This window comes from Mixia osmundae, assembly GCF_000708205.1.
Source record: "Mixia osmundae IAM 14324 unplaced genomic scaffold scaffold_1, whole genome shotgun sequence".
Taxonomy (NCBI): domain Eukaryota; kingdom Fungi; phylum Basidiomycota; class Mixiomycetes; order Mixiales; family Mixiaceae; genus Mixia; species Mixia osmundae.
In genome coordinates, this window is record NW_014575563.1 from 1,475,488 (window position 1) to 1,490,495 (window position 15,008).

The window sequence follows — 15,008 nt, forward strand, 5'->3', positions numbered from 1 at the left end:
CTTTCTGTTGCTGCAGCTTTGCGTCAGATCTGTCCAAATGCTTGGCAGATGCGTCGCCAATGCCAATGCCTCCTTGCAACGGCTCTGAAACTTTGTGCCCGGACTCCTCACGGCCTCCTTTGATCGGATCCACGCGACGGACAGTCAGATTTTTGCAGAGCTGCGAGATGATCGTTGCGCTACTTCCTCTGCTCATCGTCGCCCGTGCTGCCTTTGCGCTCGCTGCACCTCATATTGTCGATCCTCACATGTACCCTCACGCGCCCTGACGTTCCGGTTGCACGCTCACTCGCCAGCTCGACAGCCCAGGATGCCCTATCTACGACAACTCATGCGGACCTGATCTCACTGATCACAAGAAGATCTGCTGTAATGCCTGGGGCAAGTCCTTCGCCAGGCTTTGAAGCCTCTCTCTGAAGCCCTGGAGACGTTCAGGCGAGTACAAATGCTTCGAGGGGTGTGCAACTTTTGGCAAAGATTCTCAGTTCCAATGCTGCATGAACGGCAAAGGCGAGCGGAAGGTTATTTATGTCAGCATTGTAAGCTGACGGAACCACCGACTTCTCACAGCGTCCGGCCGTTGTGGCCCCTTTGGTGTGGCCGAGCGAAGCAACGAGCACGATGCTGCGTACAACCTGGATGGTTCGAGCTGCTGCTGGAAAGGCAAGGGCACGTCCACTTGCTGCGATTTCCACGGTCAGTTCTGTCGCCTATGCCGTCGCGCCTTTTGAAGAGGCCCTTGTATGCTCGCAGGCGATCGTCATTGCTTCTCAGAGACGTGCGACGTCTTCGCCAATGATTATCGCTGCTGTGCATCTTCACAAGGTAGGCATCACCCACATACACCTATCACGGGCAGACTCATGCTGTCGCGTATGCCACACAGGCTCGGCTTCGTGTGGACCTTTCGGCGTGGGTCCTTGAACAGACGAGGCAATAGTCAAACAGTGATGCATGCTCCTTGTTGCGACAGTAGTCAGTCCCTTGTTGTCCGAAGCGCGTGAGATCGGTTTCATTGGTGGCAACGCGTCATAGCCGCGAGCGGAGAGTTCGAGCAGACCATTGGGGACGAAATGAAGGCAGTCGTGGTGCCCAAGTACAATGCTCCGCTCGAGTTCACAGAGCTGCCCAAACCAACTATCAAGGCCAATGATGAGGTCCTCATCAAAGTCGCCTACGCCTCGCTCAATCCCATCGACTACAAACGAGCAGACGGGATGCTCAAGATCATCAAGAGCGACACCTTTCCCTACATCCCTGCCTACGATGTTTCCGGCACCGTCGAGAGCGTAGGCAGCGATGTCGAGCAATTCAGATCGGGCGACAAGGTCTTTGCGAGAATTGGAGACGATGCGCCGGGCACGCTGGCAGAGTTCGTCGTCACTCCTTCCCATCTCGTTGCACATGCGCCCAAGTCGATCTCGCTCGAAGAAGCCGCAGCTGTACCGCTGGCCGGTATGACAGCCCTACAAACGATCCGTCGAGCTGGCTTCTCGTCCGGTCAGAGCATGCTCGTCACTGCGGGCGCAGGAGGCGTTGGCATTTTCGCTCTCGGACTTGCCAAGAATGTGTTCAACGGGGCGGAAGTAGCCACAACAGCTTCTACCAAAAAGGTCGAGCTCGTCAGAAGCCTGGGTGCGACCAAAGTGATTGACTACACAAAGCAAGATTACACGAAAGAGCTCAAGGATGTCGATTTCGTCTTTGATACGATGGGCGATCTGAAGACTCCGCTCAAAGTCATCAGACAAGGCGGACGGTTGTCCACCATTGCTGGCATACCGCCCGCTTCGGAGCTCATCGGCAAGTTTGCCAACCAGCCCGGTATGCCCATTCGCTTCATCTTGAATACTCTCGATTGGTGGCAGGCACGGTGAGTGATGCGATGGCGACTACATCAGCCTGACTGACACACGAGAGATCATCTCAGGCCAGCAAGGTCAGCAGGGGTGACGTTCCAGAGCGTCTTCATGCAGACCAACGGCAAAGACCTCGCAGAACTTGCGGGATATATCGACGAAGGCAAGCTGAAAGTCGTGCTCGATTCGACGTATGCTCTCCAGGACGCTCAGAAAGCGTGGGACAAGCTCAAAGATGGCCATGCCACCGGTAAGATTGTTGTAGCCGTTGCATAATGCACGTCGTATTTATCTTTCGCCGTTGTCGCCCGTGTCAGTCCACCTTTGCGCGTGTCCGATTGGTTCTGAGCCAAGATAGAAAGGGTGAGTAGAATCAGCCTCTCGCTCGCATTCGTGGCGCTAGACAGAGCTGAGGGGCTAGCCTAGTCAGATTACTCTCCTCCCGATCAGGTGGACAGGTCTCGAGTACAAACTAGGCAAAACGGGAAATGGCTTCCTCCGCTTTGACGGGCATGTTCCGTTCTGCCGTGCGACCGTCGACGTCTGCACTGGCCAGACAAGCACGCTTCTCCCCTGCAGCTATCGCAAGAGGTACAGACCGAGCGCTCCTGCTCCGTCTCACGGCAGACTGATCAGCTTGATGTCGTGCAGGAGCTAGACACTACTCTGAGCATGCCGAGGAAGAAGTCGGGCTCACTCCTATCGTCTCACTGCACATACTGACCTCCCTGACGGCTCTCGACAGTCTTACGAAGCCTTCAATGCTCGCTATGCCAAGTTCTTTACCCAGGTCGAGGACGTTTTCGAGCTCCAGCGTGGCTTGAACAACTGCTTCGCCTACGATCTCGTGCCCTCCCAGGAGGTCGTCGAAGAGGCACTCAAGGCTAGCCGAAGGGTCAATGACTATGGCACTGCCGTTCGTATCTTTGAAGGGATCGCCCAAAAGGTCGAAAACACGGCGCAATATAACGAGTACCTCAAGGAGACCGAGCCACTCAGGAAGGAACTCGGTTCGTGCCGATCTCCTTTTCAGATCTGCCTGAGCAGTGCTGATAGATCTGCCCGTCAACAGGTATCCTGACCAAGGAGGAATTGTACAATCTGCCAGGCTCGCGCCCATAGAGCATCAATGCATCTGCATACCCTTGATCCTGCCGCATGCTGTCCTGCGTGATGGTGTGCATGGTCTATGTGTTTCTCAACGTGTGTTCTCGCTGGCGTGCATGAGATTCCAACCGGTCTTCATGAATCAGGAGAGACCAGCTTGTTTGCAGCCTAGCATTAAGGGCAGACAAGGTGCGGATTGACACAATGCATGCCAGTACAAGGAGCACGAGAACCACTAGATAAAGGTATCATATGGTGCAGGCCTGTCATCATCGAGATCAGTAAGGAGCTCAGCAGATAGTGCAGATTGAACTGACGCAATCGTCTCTGGCTTGTTGGCAGCAGAGACGCTGATCGTGTGGGCTTCCCTTGGTGCGGCCGGCAATCGCTTGACGGTCACACGAGTACCTTGCTCCTTTGCGAGCTTCTTCGCGGCCGCGTTGTCCTTGACTCGCTGCAGGAAATCGTCACGGCACTTTGAATGTCTCACATGCCTGTCAGACGTGACGATCAGATCCGGGCTGCCGGATCATGGTCAGGACACTCACTCGATACGCAGGTTGACACGCTTCTCAATCTTGCGGTTGCCGACGGTCTTGTAGACGATGATGCCGACTGCGCGGGGAGAGACGTTGTAGACAATGCCAGTCTTGCCGTGGTAGTACTGTCATCGACGGATGAGCACCCGTTCGCAGGACGGCAGCATGATGTAGGCCGACCTTGTGAGGCATGCCCTTTTGCTCTGCAGCGTTGGCCTTGATGTCGACGATATCTCCAATTCGGAAAGTACGGAGGTAGGTCGACATCTTGATGAGACCATGCTGCTTGAAGCCTCTCTTGAACATGTCTCGCGTGCGAGCACGCGCACCGAAGCTGTCATGGCCATCCTTGTCAGCCTTTTGCTCTCCTCACGGATCGGCTACCCTGTCAAACATCGCTCGTCTGTCCGTCCTGCTCGTCCTTTGCTCCCATTTGGTGCGACCAAAAGCCAGTGGATGACAGACGAGCGAGTTCTGACAGGGTCGTACCGGCCAGTCAACTCACGAGTGCGGCATCTTGGCAGAACTTGTTGGTTAGCTGCGAATCTGTTGCGCTGCAGGACTCGGCGTGGCGTGGCTTTTGGCGGCAATAATCTGTGACGAAGAGAAATTCGGTCAAATACAAACCTTTGACCGCGCCGTGAGAGAAAGGTGGCACGAGAAGCCACTTGCACCAGTGCTTGTTAGCAACTATCAAGAAAATGGTCGCAGGTGCGCCAAGGAAGATCAGCAAGACCGCAAAGGCAAGTACAGACACTCGTCTGAGTCGTCATCGGATCAGCAGCGCACAGCAGCCGTGGCCGCTCTTCGGAACAGATGCTCAGACTCGGTCGTATGACTATGCTGACCCGTCGACGCTCTGCAGGTCCCGAGGAGACCTTTCGAGGCACCTCGCCTGGATGCAGAACTCAAGATTGCGGGCGAGTACGGACTGAAGAACAAGCGAGAGATCTGGAGGATCGCATTGACGCTCTCAAAGATTCGACGTGCCGCTCGTGAACTGCTCAAGCTCGACGACAAGGATCCCAAGCGACTCTTCGAAGGCAATGCGCTCATCAGGCAAGCTTGGCTCCTTTCATCGCCAGTCTATGAGCTGAACATAAAGCACTCACAGACGTCTCGTACGAATTGGCGTGCTTGACGAAACCCGCATGCGTCTCGATTACGTGCTCGCCCTCAAGGTCTGCCGCCATCTCTCGCCATTGCCAAGGGCCATGCTGACTCGTGTGCGTTCAGATCGAGGACTTCATGGAGCGACGTCTGCAAACCCAGGTCTTCAAGTCTGGTCTCGCCAAATCCATCCACCACGCTCGTGTGCTCATCCGTCAACGACACATCCGCGTAGGCAAGCAGATCGTCAATGTCCCCAGCTTCGTCGTCCGTCTCGACAGCCAGAAGCACATCGACTTCAGCTTGACCTCGCCCTATGGCGGTGCTCGCGCCGGTCGCGTCAAGAGAAAGCGTGCAAAGGCTGCCGCTGCAAAGGAGGCAGGCGGTGATGGTGCTGCCGATGAGGATGACGAGTAGTCGCCCTCCTTACTGTACTTCGACGCATGCAGCTCTTGTGACTTTTCCGTCCCGTCTGTCAATCATTGACACTTGCAATATTGAACAGCGCGTTGAATCTACATCAACACATAATACAAATATAGAGCCGGCCTGTGTACATTCTCTGCAAGGTATGCAAAGCTTCTCTATGCGATCGTTCGGTCAGAGGATTTTGCCTCGGATGCGGACGCATGCATGAGCGCAGTCAGGATGGCATGCCAAGCGACGTCGAGGACGTGCCAGAGCTCGAACTCGCCATCCGGTCTGTCCTCTATGCCGAGAGCGACGATGCATGCCCACAGACGGTGACAGAGCCTGAGTCTGTCCATCATGACATTCATCGACCTCGGATCACAGACGGCTTTGCGATAACCATGCGAGGACTGGATCTGGCTTGTAGGCGGCAAGAGGGCAGCAAGCAGACTGTGATCGCAGGCCATCAGCTCGGTGGCTGCCGCGAGGATAGCGTAGACGCGCACCCTCGAGATGAGCGCGTGTAGAGATACGCATGCAGAAGGTGGAAATCTGCAGCTGATTCCGGCAAACAGAGCTTGATGAGCGGCAGATCTTGTGCAGTGTATTCCAGTCTCTGTTCCGTGTCGGTGCTAGCCTCCATGCGAAGTTGCTTTGCGTGATCTGAGTATGACGTTTGGGTAGGCAGGTTTGTACAATCGCTCAGGACTCTTCCGAGTGATGCGAACGAGTCGATCGGCGTCAGAAAAGAAGATGCGTGCTCAAAGACGATGCCATGCGCAGGCAGCAAGTAGACCCGTTGTGTAGTCGATTTGGGCGTCCAGAGCGCGAGTATGTGAGTAGGCGCCAGAGCGTGCACAGGCACAGTAACACTCATGACGTCTGGCAGGTCTTCGAGCTGCCTGTATTGGGTCGTGTCGGGCTGATTGATGTAAGACAGAGTAGTCATTCTGAGCATTTCAGGCGAGAGCTGTCGGAGTTGCTCTCTGATGTACGTCATCGGCACATCAGCCAACTCAGGATACTTGCTCGCCATATCGAAGCTGATCTTTGCGAGGTTCTGTGGTGCACGAGGCAGACGGTGAGGCAGATTGATGGAGGCGCAGTATGTGCGGAGGTCCATATGCATTTGCGGCTGATGAAGAGCTGACACCTTGCGGTCATCGTAGCTTTGTAGTGCGATCTGTCAATTTGACACTCAGACTGCAGCGAGGTAGATCGGTAATAGTACCGTACCATGTTCGAGTAGCTTGCTTGAGATGCGCGTATGAGCTCCGGGGCAACGGCAGAGCAACTCGGAAAGACGCGCTTTTTATCTTTCACGAGATGCTCACAATCGCATCAGGTCAGGTGACCTGAGCGCCGGTTGCTGCTCGAGCATCGCTCAGGCTCTTCACTGCGCGCTTTCACGTCGCAGCCGATGGTGACAGCGGTCCAAGCGACAGCCTCTTCGTAGATTGGCATTGCCTACGTCAAGAGGTTGCCAGCTCGAAGGACCAACGACGTTCTTTGCCCGACCAAACAGCGTCCTTTTGCGGCTGGTTAGGAACGTCGGTATCGATCGACCATGCTTCTCGTACATAGAAGATCGCTCTCGGTTTTGCTTCGCGTGTGATCAGGATGAGTTGCTGCAGGCGTGTGCCATAGAGCCTTTGCAGCTCTTTGCGCGTGTGCGGCAAGATCATGATGGACTGTAGCAAGCCCTCTGTGCTCTCGAAGCTTGCGGCAGAGCCCGATTTGCTGCAAGTCGCCATCAAGGTCATTCGCGACAGCACGAGAATTCGAGAAAAGACGTGCCTCAAGAGATCCCATATTCCTTCCTTCAAGTCTCGCTCCGTCTTGTTGGACTCGATGAGCTGGTCAAAGACGGGCTGTCCGCTTTTGACCTTTGGCCAAGCTGCCTCGCCGCAAGACATGCCACCGTTAGTCATCCCGCCAGCACGTTCCTCGCCGGTGAGATGCCGTTGGGCCTCGCGACCTGATCGATTGGAGACGAGCGCCAGGTCATATCGCTTCTGTGCATGATCTGAAGGGTCATCCGTGAGCTGCCCAAGGAGCAGATTGAAGCCAGGATAGTCATCTTTGGTGCGTTCGACACGAGCCAGATAATCGTCCATACTTTTGCTGCTTCGTTCCTCGAGCATGAGCCAGCCTTTGGTCAGATCTCCCCGTGAGAGCTTCGTGCCTGGCGAGGCAACTGGCTCGGCGTAATTGGTAAGGATGGCCAGTCTGCCCTGACGGTTGATGCCAAGCCATGTACCCTTTGCAAGCAGATCAAGACCGGACAGAACGGCAGATGAGCTTGAAGGCGTGTCGGCCACGTCATTGTCTTCTGGCGAGAAGTTGTGCCATGCCTCTGCTCGAGTAGGACGGGCAAGGTATTCGTCTCTGTTTGCGCAGATGACCCTATCGCGATGTGGGCACGCCTTGAGCTCGTTCGATCACCGAGAGAGAGCTGAGTGGACGCACAAGTGATACTGGGGATGATCGAGCGTCCAGAAGGTGATGCACATGCCCGGCGAGGACCGGGGCAACTGCTCGCGTGAGGAGGACGAACGCGACGGTGTTGACCGGCGTTGACCGAGTCGAAGCCGATAAAGATGACAGATCTGACGCCCTTCAGCTCGTCCGAAGACCAGCTCGAGCTGCTTCGAGCGATCGTCAAGTTTCGACCGGTCGGGACCAACAGGCACTTTGCCGTCTTGGCCATCCAGCTCTATCTGTCCGAGCAACTCAGCCGACCGATCAAGACAGCCGACGTCTGGCACTCACTCAAGCAACTCTACGACCTCGATGCTCTCAACGAGATGGTAAGCTGTCTGCTTAGACTGAGCTACGTCGCTCTGATCCTGTACGACAGGACGATGAGGGAGACTCGTCTGACGTCGAGCCAGAGGATTTCGACGACAAGATCGACATGCTCGAGGACGGCTACAGGGACGAGATGGAAAGACGGCGGCTAGGCAGCTCACCCGCACCGAGCGAGCCTCGCGAGTCAGACAGATCTCTCGCCAGTCTCTCCTTCCGCAAGAAACGCGGTGTCGCCCATACGCGCTCAGAGTCTCCTGCTGTGCTGACTGACGATGGCGAGGAAGGGACTGCCGAGACGGGAGGAACAGAGGAAGAGGATGGATCGGGTGAAGAGGAAGATGATTACGAAGAGAGCGCATCGGGCACTTCGCGCAAACGAAAGGCTCGCTCAAAGTCGGCTTCTGCCAGCGGAAGAGGAACATCGACCGGCAAGGTCAAGAAGGCTGCGAGGCCCAGAGTCAGATCGAGCAAATCTGCTCGCACACGTACATGAACGACCAACCTCGGATCCTGCTGGCTTCAAGGTCTACTGCTACTTGCACAGCTCTGGCCGCTTCCTCAGCCTCAGAGCTAGCGACGGGATGTACGGCTGCAGGGTGGTCTTACAACATCAAGAAGCGCTCTTCTTTTTGGGCGACGGCGACGCGGTACCACCACCGCCGCCACTCATGAAGGACATGAGCGTCTGTTGCTTTGCATCGAATGCTTGCCTGCTTAGCCCGCCCGGCTGTCGTCTGTGACCGTTCAGATGATCTGTCTGGTTCATTGCAAGCAATTTGACCTGCGGTCGTAACAGATCTAGTAAGCCGGACGAGGGGCTCAGGGCGGGTATGAGCTCTGGAAACTCTGTCGCTTCCGTGGCTGCGTAGGCTTCGGCGATGACGCCGGGAGGCAGATCATCGAGCACGACAGGATCGAGTACCATGTGCATCCGACCCCAGCCTGTGTTCTGCAGCCCTCCGCGCTTGACCCAAGGAGCACGTGGATCTGCTGCCCGATGAAAGGCGTGCAAAAGCTCGGAGATCATCTATGCAGATATGAGCGCAGTCAGCTCATATACCTGCGAGCAAGAGAACCAATGACGAACGATGCCATGAGCGACCAGGACAAGATGCACAGTATCATCTGGTATTTCGAGAGAACTTGGCGCCGTCAGATTCCGCCGTGTAGAGCCACGCTCGTTGGCTTCACGGAGCAGCCAGGGCAGGATGATCTGTCTGACCACCTTGTCTGCGCGCTTGCCGACGTCATGCAGCGTTTCGCCGTTGGGGAACTTGAATTCCCGCTTGCTCTCGTATGGCGCATTGGAGTAGCTGCCGGCTTGCCAGCCTTTGCCCTCTGCATCACCAAAGAATTGTTCGCGCAGGAGCGGCGTGGTCGCGATAGCTCTTCTGCCTAGATCTGAATCGCACGGCGCATTGGCAGACGTACTGTCTTGCCTGGACTGCGACGCTCGCTCTAGACGTGCAGACGAATCGGGTCCAGCCGTCTCGGCATCATTGTGAGGATGATCGATCTCTGTCGATCGCGTTCGTTTCCTCGAAGGCGACGAGGCTGTCTGTCGATCGGAAGGAGAGGGACCGGCGTTCTGCGAGTGAATCTGTTGCGCGGTCCAATGAGCTCGCTTGAGATCGGAGGCGTAGATGGCAGTGATGGGCAGATGCTTGAAGCTCGCCCCTACGCGCTTGGCTTGCTCCATGCCATACTGACTGAGAGGCGCATCCAAATGTCCAGCCCAGACGGCACGGAGGTTGTCAGTACTCTGCCTTTCTATGTCAGCCAGATCCAGGCAGGACGATGCAGGGACTTGCCTCCCCATGCCGTACGACTGTGACGAGCATCAGTAGGTGATGACGTGTGCACTTTGTCTGGCTGGCCATGTCAAAATCACGCGCGCGCGCCTCGCCCTAAAATCGGCAATTCAAAGGGAGACGGGCTCGAGCGCAAGCGGGTGCGAGCGTATGTTGCGTAGTGGAGCAACAAGTCCTCGCTCGGTGCTCAGAGCGATCCCTACACGAGCCGGTCTGGCTATCGCGACAGAAAGCTCGACTTCAGGAAAGAAAAGAGCCAGCTGGGCGGACCAGTACAAGGCCTTTTCTTCAGCCGCAAGGAGGATGTTCGCCGTCACTCCATACAAGCAGGATCAGGTCAAGACCTTTGGTAGGTCACCTCACCGCTTCTGCTGCCGCTGTCAGGCTGAGCAGAAAGGCGCGTAGCACACCAAAAGACGCTACCGAGACTGCCTGTGCCTGCGCTCGAAAGCTCCCTGAGCAAATATGTCAAGTCCCTGCGACCGCTCCTGCTCGAACAAGCAAGACAACAAGGTCACGATGAGGCTTGGGTTGAGGCAGAGATGACCAAACGCGAGGACATCGCAAAGGACTTCCTTCAGACCCGCCGACACCTTCAGCAACGCCTCATAGACATCGATAGAGCGACGCCGTCCAATTGGCTAGACGATCACTTTTGGATCAGGGTAGCCTACCACTCCTGGCGCGTTCCGCTGCCTGTCAACTCGAACTGGTGGATCTTGATGGCACACGACCAAGACGTGCCCAAAGCGATCACGGACGGACGCCCGCTCGATGGGGAGTTCACAGACTGGCAGGTCAAGCGTGCAGCAGGTCTCACTTGGCGACTGATCGATTTCAAACGCCGCCTAGACACGTATGTCGCCCGAGCTGTCAGCTTGACTTTGCTGATTGTGCGGCTGGTTCCGACAGGGAGGAGATCCTGCCAGATGGCTCTAGAGCAGGTCCGTTCGACATGCACCAATACACTCGGTACGCTGAGCTCATCGGAGATCTGTCTTGTGCGAACTGACAGGGAGGGCCTTGCGCTTTTGGATGACCCGTAGAATCTATGGCGTCAATCGCGTGCCTCGCAAACCGTTTGACTTGCTCACCCATGCACCCCATCCTCATCCTGCACGACACATCTTGCTCATCATCCGAGATCAGTTCTATCGGGTCGATGTCATTGACGAAGCAGGTCGTTACAAATCACAAGACGAAATAGAATCTGCATATTGGGGCGCTGTTGCCGATGTCAAATCTCGCTCGGGCGCGGATCTCGATGCACCCGTCGGTCTTCTGACCGGCAACGGTAGAGACACATGGACAGATTCCCGGGAACGCCTGCTGGCCGTCGCGCCCGAGAACCGTCAGGCCATGTCGCTCACGGAAGATGCGCTCATCACCGTCGCACTCGACGACTGGACACGCGTGCATGACAGTCCATACCCTTCCTCGCTATCATCCGAGCTGAAGCAGAGCACTACCGGCGATGTCATCGATCGCTCGCTCGATCTCGATTCGCACGTTCTCAACTCCTGCGCCGGTCGACAAGGGCACAATAGATGGTTCGACAAGGCCGTCGGGATCAACGTCGAGAGTAATTCGCGAGCTACAATGATGGGCGAGCACTCGCCCTGCGATGCTCTGATCCCTTCGATCGTTTGCGATTATGCGCTCGCTGAGGGCTGCGGGAAAGAGTCTGCGCCTGCAAAGCCGTCTAGCGACTTTGCGAGGATCCGATGGAAGACTGACGAAGGGACGCTAGCTGATATCAAGGCTGCGGAAGCCGTCGTCGATGGTCTGGTCAAAGATAGCGATGGACAGATGCTCTGGTTCGACGAGTATGGTGTCGACTGGATCAAGAAGTCTGCCAAGCAGTCTCCCGACGCGTATTTACAGCAAGCGCTCCAGCTTGCATGGTTCAAAGATCAAGGGAAAGCAACGGCGACGTATGAGACCGCATCCACACGACTGTTCCTGCATGGACGCACAGATGTTATTCGCAGCTTCAGTGAAGACAGCTGGCGTTGGGTGCAAGCCATGACATCTGGCAAATCAGACGTGAGCTCTAGCTCGGCTATCCGGTACTCCTTACTGAATAGTACTGCGTATCTCACAGTCAAAGACGCTGTACGATCTGCTGACCAAGGCCACTCAATACCACAATCAATTCACGCGCGAATCCTCGATGGGCAAAGGATTCGATCGACACTTGCTCGGTCTCAAGCTCGTCTTGCAGCCTGGCGAATCGCATCCGCTCTTCGAAGACGAGCTGTTCAGTCTTTCGCAAGAATGGAAGCTCAGCACGAGCGGACTGAGCGCGGGTGATCGCTTCTTCGGCACAGGGTTCGGCACCGTCTGGCCCGATGGCTATGGCATCAACTGTGCGTGCCCACTCCCCTGTCTTGACGTAAGCTCATCCGGTCGTGAGCAGATCTTGCTGGCAATAAGATCATCAAATTCGGCATTGAATCCAAGAAGAGCTGCCCCACAACGTCGACGCACAAGTTCAGAACCGCTCTGGCTGAAGCTCTGCGAGAGATGCGTGCTGTGTGCGAAGAAGCTGCGCCTGCTAGCACACCTCCCAAGCTGTGATCTTCTCATTGCAGTCGTGCTACAACACACAGTCCGTCACGGGTTCAATCTTACTGAGGCGCCTTGCCTGCTGCTCGTTCCCGTTGCTGCTCGAGGTGTGAATAAAGTATACTGCCGTGCTGCCATCAGCGACTGCGCTGAGCCATGAAGCCGAGCCAAGGACCTCCGTTCTATGCGCATACGCTGTATCGCTTTTTTCTTTTCCAGTATGGCGATCTGTATCCTAGCATTGGTCTGCCGCCTGTCTTAGCTTGGGCATGATGAGCACGAGGTGAGCTCACCTCTTCAACTTGACGGACGAGCTGGGTGAGCTGCTCTTCCTTGCGCACGTACTTGGTTTCGTCGCTCAGCGATGCAATCTGTCCACTCGAAGCCGGACGAGCCTGCACTCGGCTCTCAGCCACTGAGCGTTATACAGGGCATCGTCAGACGTACAGAGGGCGCCATACTGCTCGGCTCTGTAAAGTTCTGCGTCCAGCGTTTCGACAAGTCGCGGAGTCGACCATCCTTGCCGGCGCCTTCGATGCTCGGCGTGAGCTGTTCTCATCTCATTCTCTCCTCCTCGTCACAGCAATAGTTCAGTAGTAAGACATCCACCGACGACACGAGCCGGCACACTCTGCAACTCACTTCACGTCAGTAGATCCTCCTTCCACGCCGACAGCCGACGATCCTCGGCACACTCTTTCAGCAATGGCACGACGCCTCCTCACACTCTCGCTCATCGCACTCTCACTGTCTATGCAGCGAGCAGCAGCAGATCCCCTCATACCCAATAAAGGCAATGTGCATCCGGCAAGCGATACGGGCAGCCGACTCGGCGCGCGCAGACTCAAACGAGGGGGCTCAGCGACCGTGTATTCGACCTGTACGACCTCGGGTACCTTTGCACTCACTTACGACGACGGTCCCTATCTGTATGAAAGCAAGATCGTTTCGTACCTCAACGCGCACAACGTCAAAGCATCCTTCTTCCTGAACGGCAACAATTGTATGCTTTCACGTTGACTTGATGCTCGTCTTGATGCGCCCTGTGCGGACAGATGGATGTATTTACGATCAAGCCGATTCGATGAAGGCCGCCTTTCAGGCCGGTCATCTCATCGGAAGTCACACGTGGACACATGCAGACATTACCAAGCTTAGCGCTTCAGAAGTGAGCACCTCTCTTGCGCGCTGACTGCCACCGATGACTCGTTGCCTAGCTCAACAAGCAGCTCGATCTCGTCGAGAATGCTTTCCGCAAGATCCTTGGCATCAAGCCCAAATGGTCAGTCCATTACGCTACATGCCACATCGTACTGAACTCATGTAGGTTCCGGCCTCCGTATGGCGCATACAACCAAGCTGCTCTCGATGTCCTCGGCAATCGAGGATACTCGGGTGAGTCAAATACGCAAGATCATGCTCGGAGTCTGACTAGAAAGCAGTCGCAATGTGGTCGCTCGACTCTGGCGACTCGACCGGCGCCTCGCCAGCTTCTTCAGATGCTCAATTCGACTCGCAAGCAAATCAGTACCCTAGCCCTGGCATCGCCTTGTCTCACGAAACGCTAGCAACCACAGCAGGCGACACGACGGAACATGCAGTCACTGTGCTTCAGAAAGCGGGTTATCGACTCGTCTCCGTGCCAGAATGTCTTGGCATGAGCTCGGGCTCCTGGTATGAGGTCATTGGCGCACCGGGCACGAGAGACGTATGTTTTCTTCGCGGGCAAGGGAGACCGTGCTGATCTGCTAGCAGAACACCTGGACGTGTGAAGGCACGCCCGCCGGCTGAAGTAGATCACGCTCGCTAATCCAGCATCGCATAGTATAGCATAGTGCGCGTCAAACATGCATAGCATCGTTTCAAGTCGTCTTTGTCCGATCCGCGTTGAGATACTTGCTGCGTTGCTGACCCATGTAGGTCATCATGCGAACCAGGCCGAGAGGCCAATACATCATCAGGACGATCGAGCCCATCTGTGCTGTTTTTCCATATCGCTCTTCGATAACACTGACACGATGATCAGCTACGATGGTGATTCCCCAGAGAAGACAGACAGACGGGAGCGCTTCGTACATGAGACCCATTTCGGTCACCGCGCCCAGCGGATAGAGTACATAGAACATGCTGTATCTGAGCCACTCGAGTGCAGCGATTTTGAATCCCAAGAGTGAGGTGGCATATGTCGTATAGCGCACGACTTCGGTGATACTCCATGCGAGTACCATGCCCGTATGTGCCGGTGCCTCGACTTGGTCTTCTAATAGAGTATGACAGACGAGCCACACCATTGTTTCGCGTGAGATCACTTGCAGCATCGTCGTCGGTAGACCTGTATCTCTGATGATCCACCTTTTGCATGCAAACGTGGAGACAGACTGAACGGACCACTTCTGACCCATCCGAGGAGAATGTGTATCGGCTCCAAGATGGCGAATGTCTGGACGATCCGCACGAGATCGCCAATACTGTCATAGCTCGTCGAGGAGCGTTCGATGAGATCATATGCCCATCCAGCTGGGACGTTCCCATCAAGGATACCACCAACATGACGAGACAGCCAAGAGCCAGACGTTGGTGGTGTGGCAAGGTGCAGACCGAGCGAGAAGAGGATGTACGCCCAAGCTGCGCATGACAAGGTGTTGTAGGTGATCAGGTAAGCCTTGACGAGGCCATTCTGTGGCTTTGCCATGAGGCCTCGATGGCGAGTCGTGGGGCAGTTGCTTGCGTGTCAGCCGGCAACCAAGCGCTGAGATAGCTGTGAGCCGAGGATGGCGCGCGTCGCAAGGGTG

At 55.8% G+C, this 15,008-nt stretch overlaps 12 protein-coding genes across 12 annotated transcripts; 7 read left to right on the forward strand and 5 right to left on the reverse strand.

Annotated features, from left to right (window-relative positions):
• The first annotated feature begins 156 nt into the window (after positions 1-156).
• Positions 157-1,012, forward strand: L969DRAFT_100986 (uncharacterized protein). The gene is made up of 6 exons (XM_014715644.1): positions 157-250; positions 305-381; positions 436-510; positions 571-696; positions 754-825; positions 887-1,012. Exons 1-6 carry the CDS (start codon positions 168-170, stop codon positions 922-924), a joined length of 471 nt encoding a protein of 156 aa, XP_014571130.1. The 5' UTR covers positions 157-167; the 3' UTR covers positions 925-1,012.
• A 24-nt stretch (positions 1,013-1,036) lies between these two features.
• L969DRAFT_84388 (uncharacterized protein) lies at positions 1,037-2,160 on the forward strand. The gene is made up of 2 exons (XM_014715645.1): positions 1,037-1,873; positions 1,931-2,160. The coding sequence occupies exons 1-2, from the start codon at positions 1,074-1,076 to the stop codon at positions 2,133-2,135; spliced, it is 1,005 nt and encodes a 334-aa protein (XP_014571131.1). The 5' UTR covers positions 1,037-1,073; the 3' UTR covers positions 2,136-2,160.
• Positions 2,161-2,295: 135 nt separating this feature from the next.
• L969DRAFT_84390 (uncharacterized protein) lies at positions 2,296-3,004 on the forward strand. The gene is made up of 4 exons (XM_014715646.1): positions 2,296-2,450; positions 2,511-2,545; positions 2,605-2,869; positions 2,932-3,004. The coding sequence occupies exons 1-4, from the start codon at positions 2,348-2,350 to the stop codon at positions 2,979-2,981; spliced, it is 453 nt and encodes a 150-aa protein (XP_014571132.1). The 5' UTR covers positions 2,296-2,347; the 3' UTR covers positions 2,982-3,004.
• A 105-nt stretch (positions 3,005-3,109) lies between these two features.
• L969DRAFT_156691 (uncharacterized protein) lies at positions 3,110-4,173 on the reverse strand. The gene is made up of 5 exons (XM_014715647.1): positions 4,011-4,173; positions 3,686-3,839; positions 3,515-3,630; positions 3,284-3,460; positions 3,110-3,229 (listed from the first exon to the last, which is right to left on the reverse strand). Exons 1-5 carry the CDS (start codon positions 4,019-4,021, stop codon positions 3,202-3,204), a joined length of 486 nt encoding a protein of 161 aa, XP_014571133.1. The 5' UTR covers positions 4,022-4,173; the 3' UTR covers positions 3,110-3,201.
• A 1-nt stretch (position 4,174) lies between these two features.
• On the forward strand, positions 4,175-5,420 carry L969DRAFT_157463 (uncharacterized protein). Its single transcript, XM_014715648.1, has 6 exons — positions 4,175-4,248; positions 4,371-4,564; positions 4,620-4,686; positions 4,742-5,184; positions 5,259-5,315; positions 5,366-5,420. The coding sequence occupies exons 1-4, from the start codon at positions 4,207-4,209 to the stop codon at positions 5,030-5,032; spliced, it is 594 nt and encodes a 197-aa protein (XP_014571134.1). The 5' UTR covers positions 4,175-4,206; the 3' UTR covers positions 5,033-5,184; positions 5,259-5,315; positions 5,366-5,420.
• On the reverse strand, positions 5,042-7,566 carry L969DRAFT_100991 (uncharacterized protein; the record flags this gene model as incomplete). Its single annotated transcript, XM_014715649.1, has 7 exons — positions 7,496-7,566; positions 6,824-7,432; positions 6,531-6,766; positions 6,263-6,279; positions 5,533-6,209; positions 5,243-5,476; positions 5,042-5,087 (listed from the first exon to the last, which is right to left on the reverse strand). The coding sequence occupies exons 1-7, from the start codon at positions 7,537-7,539 to the stop codon at positions 5,042-5,044; spliced, it is 1,863 nt and encodes a 620-aa protein (XP_014571135.1). The 5' UTR covers positions 7,540-7,566.
• A 60-nt stretch (positions 7,567-7,626) lies between these two features.
• On the forward strand, positions 7,627-8,330 carry L969DRAFT_14723 (uncharacterized protein; the record flags this gene model as incomplete). The annotated part of the gene is made up of 2 exons (XM_014714919.1): positions 7,627-7,836; positions 7,887-8,330. 2 exons carry the CDS (start codon positions 7,627-7,629, stop codon positions 8,328-8,330), a joined length of 654 nt encoding a protein of 217 aa, XP_014570405.1.
• Positions 8,331-8,447: 117 nt separating this feature from the next.
• On the reverse strand, positions 8,448-9,678 carry L969DRAFT_91971 (uncharacterized protein; the record flags this gene model as incomplete). The annotated part of the gene is made up of 3 exons (XM_014715650.1): positions 8,448-8,864; positions 8,925-9,599; positions 9,649-9,678. The coding sequence occupies 3 exons, from the start codon at positions 9,676-9,678 to the stop codon at positions 8,448-8,450; spliced, it is 1,122 nt and encodes a 373-aa protein (XP_014571136.1).
• On the forward strand, positions 9,630-12,334 carry L969DRAFT_84396 (uncharacterized protein). The gene is made up of 6 exons (XM_014715651.1): positions 9,630-9,997; positions 10,054-10,504; positions 10,561-10,620; positions 10,695-11,694; positions 11,753-12,017; positions 12,068-12,334. Exons 1-6 carry the CDS (start codon positions 9,688-9,690, stop codon positions 12,226-12,228), a joined length of 2,247 nt encoding a protein of 748 aa, XP_014571137.1. The 5' UTR covers positions 9,630-9,687; the 3' UTR covers positions 12,229-12,334.
• L969DRAFT_69678 (uncharacterized protein) lies at positions 12,279-12,880 on the reverse strand (the record flags this gene model as incomplete). Its single annotated transcript, XM_014715652.1, has 5 exons — positions 12,811-12,880; positions 12,664-12,760; positions 12,510-12,611; positions 12,392-12,462; positions 12,279-12,339 (listed from the first exon to the last, which is right to left on the reverse strand). Exons 2-5 carry the CDS (start codon positions 12,673-12,675, stop codon positions 12,279-12,281), a joined length of 246 nt encoding a protein of 81 aa, XP_014571138.1. The 5' UTR covers positions 12,676-12,760; positions 12,811-12,880.
• Positions 12,441-14,089, forward strand: L969DRAFT_84398 (carbohydrate esterase family 4 protein). The gene is made up of 6 exons (XM_014715654.1): positions 12,441-13,219; positions 13,272-13,384; positions 13,434-13,498; positions 13,544-13,611; positions 13,659-13,924; positions 13,972-14,089. The coding sequence occupies exons 1-6, from the start codon at positions 12,922-12,924 to the stop codon at positions 14,005-14,007; spliced, it is 846 nt and encodes a 281-aa protein (XP_014571140.1). The 5' UTR covers positions 12,441-12,921; the 3' UTR covers positions 14,008-14,089.
• On the reverse strand, positions 14,033-14,977 carry L969DRAFT_84400 (uncharacterized protein). The gene is made up of 2 exons (XM_014715655.1): positions 14,605-14,977; positions 14,033-14,548 (listed from the first exon to the last, which is right to left on the reverse strand). The coding sequence occupies exons 1-2, from the start codon at positions 14,906-14,908 to the stop codon at positions 14,079-14,081; spliced, it is 774 nt and encodes a 257-aa protein (XP_014571141.1). The 5' UTR covers positions 14,909-14,977; the 3' UTR covers positions 14,033-14,078.
• Positions 14,978-15,008: the final 31 nt, after the last annotated feature.

Bases quoted from the DNA above. Each gene is read 5' to 3' on its own strand.
- L969DRAFT_84390 (XM_014715646.1), top strand. From the start codon at position 2,348: ATGGCTTCCTCCGCTTTGACGGGCATGTTCCGTTCTGCCGTGCGACCG. The intron at 2,546-2,604 runs GTCGGGCTCACT...GGCTCTCGACAG, and splicing joins CTGAGCATGCCGAGGAAGAA to TCTTACGAAGCCTTCAATGC. The intron at 2,870-2,931 runs GTTCGTGCCGAT...GCCCGTCAACAG, and splicing joins GCCACTCAGGAAGGAACTCG to GTATCCTGACCAAGGAGGAA.
- L969DRAFT_157463 (XM_014715648.1), top strand. From the start codon at position 4,207: ATGGTCGCAGGTGCGCCAAGGAAGATCAGCAAGACCGCAAAG. The intron at 4,565-4,619 runs GCAAGCTTGGCT...AAGCACTCACAG, and splicing joins GAAGGCAATGCGCTCATCAG to ACGTCTCGTACGAATTGGCG. The intron at 4,687-4,741 runs GTCTGCCGCCAT...GTGTGCGTTCAG, and splicing joins ATTACGTGCTCGCCCTCAAG to ATCGAGGACTTCATGGAGCG.
- L969DRAFT_84388 (XM_014715645.1), top strand. From the start codon at position 1,074: ATGAAGGCAGTCGTGGTGCCCAAGTACAATGCTCCGCTCGAGTTCACA. The intron at 1,874-1,930 runs GTGAGTGATGCG...AGATCATCTCAG, and splicing joins CTCGATTGGTGGCAGGCACG to GCCAGCAAGGTCAGCAGGGG.
- L969DRAFT_84396 (XM_014715651.1), top strand. From the start codon at position 9,688: ATGACGTGTGCACTTTGTCTGGCTGGCCATGTCAAAATCACGCGCGCG. The intron at 9,998-10,053 runs GTAGGTCACCTC...AAAGGCGCGTAG, and splicing joins GGATCAGGTCAAGACCTTTG to CACACCAAAAGACGCTACCG. The intron at 10,621-10,694 runs GTACGCTGAGCT...GATGACCCGTAG, and splicing joins GACATGCACCAATACACTCG to AATCTATGGCGTCAATCGCG.
- L969DRAFT_84400 (XM_014715655.1), bottom strand. From the start codon at position 14,908: ATGGCAAAGCCACAGAATGGCCTCGTCAAGGCTTACCTGATCACCTAC. The intron at 14,549-14,604 runs GTCCGTTCAGTC...TCAGAGATACAG, and splicing joins CCTCGGATGGGTCAGAAGTG to GTCTACCGACGACGATGCTG.
- L969DRAFT_100986 (XM_014715644.1), top strand. From the start codon at position 168: ATGATCGTTGCGCTACTTCCTCTGCTCATCGTCGCCCGTGCTGCCTTT. The intron at 511-570 runs GCGAGCGGAAGG...GACTTCTCACAG, and splicing joins ATGCTGCATGAACGGCAAAG to CGTCCGGCCGTTGTGGCCCC. The intron at 826-886 runs GTAGGCATCACC...TATGCCACACAG, and splicing joins CTGCTGTGCATCTTCACAAG to GCTCGGCTTCGTGTGGACCT.
- L969DRAFT_84398 (XM_014715654.1), top strand. From the start codon at position 12,922: ATGGCACGACGCCTCCTCACACTCTCGCTCATCGCACTCTCACTGTCT. The intron at 13,220-13,271 runs GTATGCTTTCAC...CTGTGCGGACAG, and splicing joins CTTCCTGAACGGCAACAATT to ATGGATGTATTTACGATCAA. The intron at 13,925-13,971 runs GTATGTTTTCTT...ATCTGCTAGCAG, and splicing joins GCGCACCGGGCACGAGAGAC to AACACCTGGACGTGTGAAGG.
- L969DRAFT_156691 (XM_014715647.1), bottom strand. The intron at 3,631-3,685 runs GTCGGCCTACAT...CGTCGATGACAG, and splicing joins AAAAGGGCATGCCTCACAAG to TACTACCACGGCAAGACTGG. The intron at 3,461-3,514 runs GTGAGTGTCCTG...CACGTCTGACAG, and splicing joins CGTGTCAACCTGCGTATCGA to GCATGTGAGACATTCAAAGT.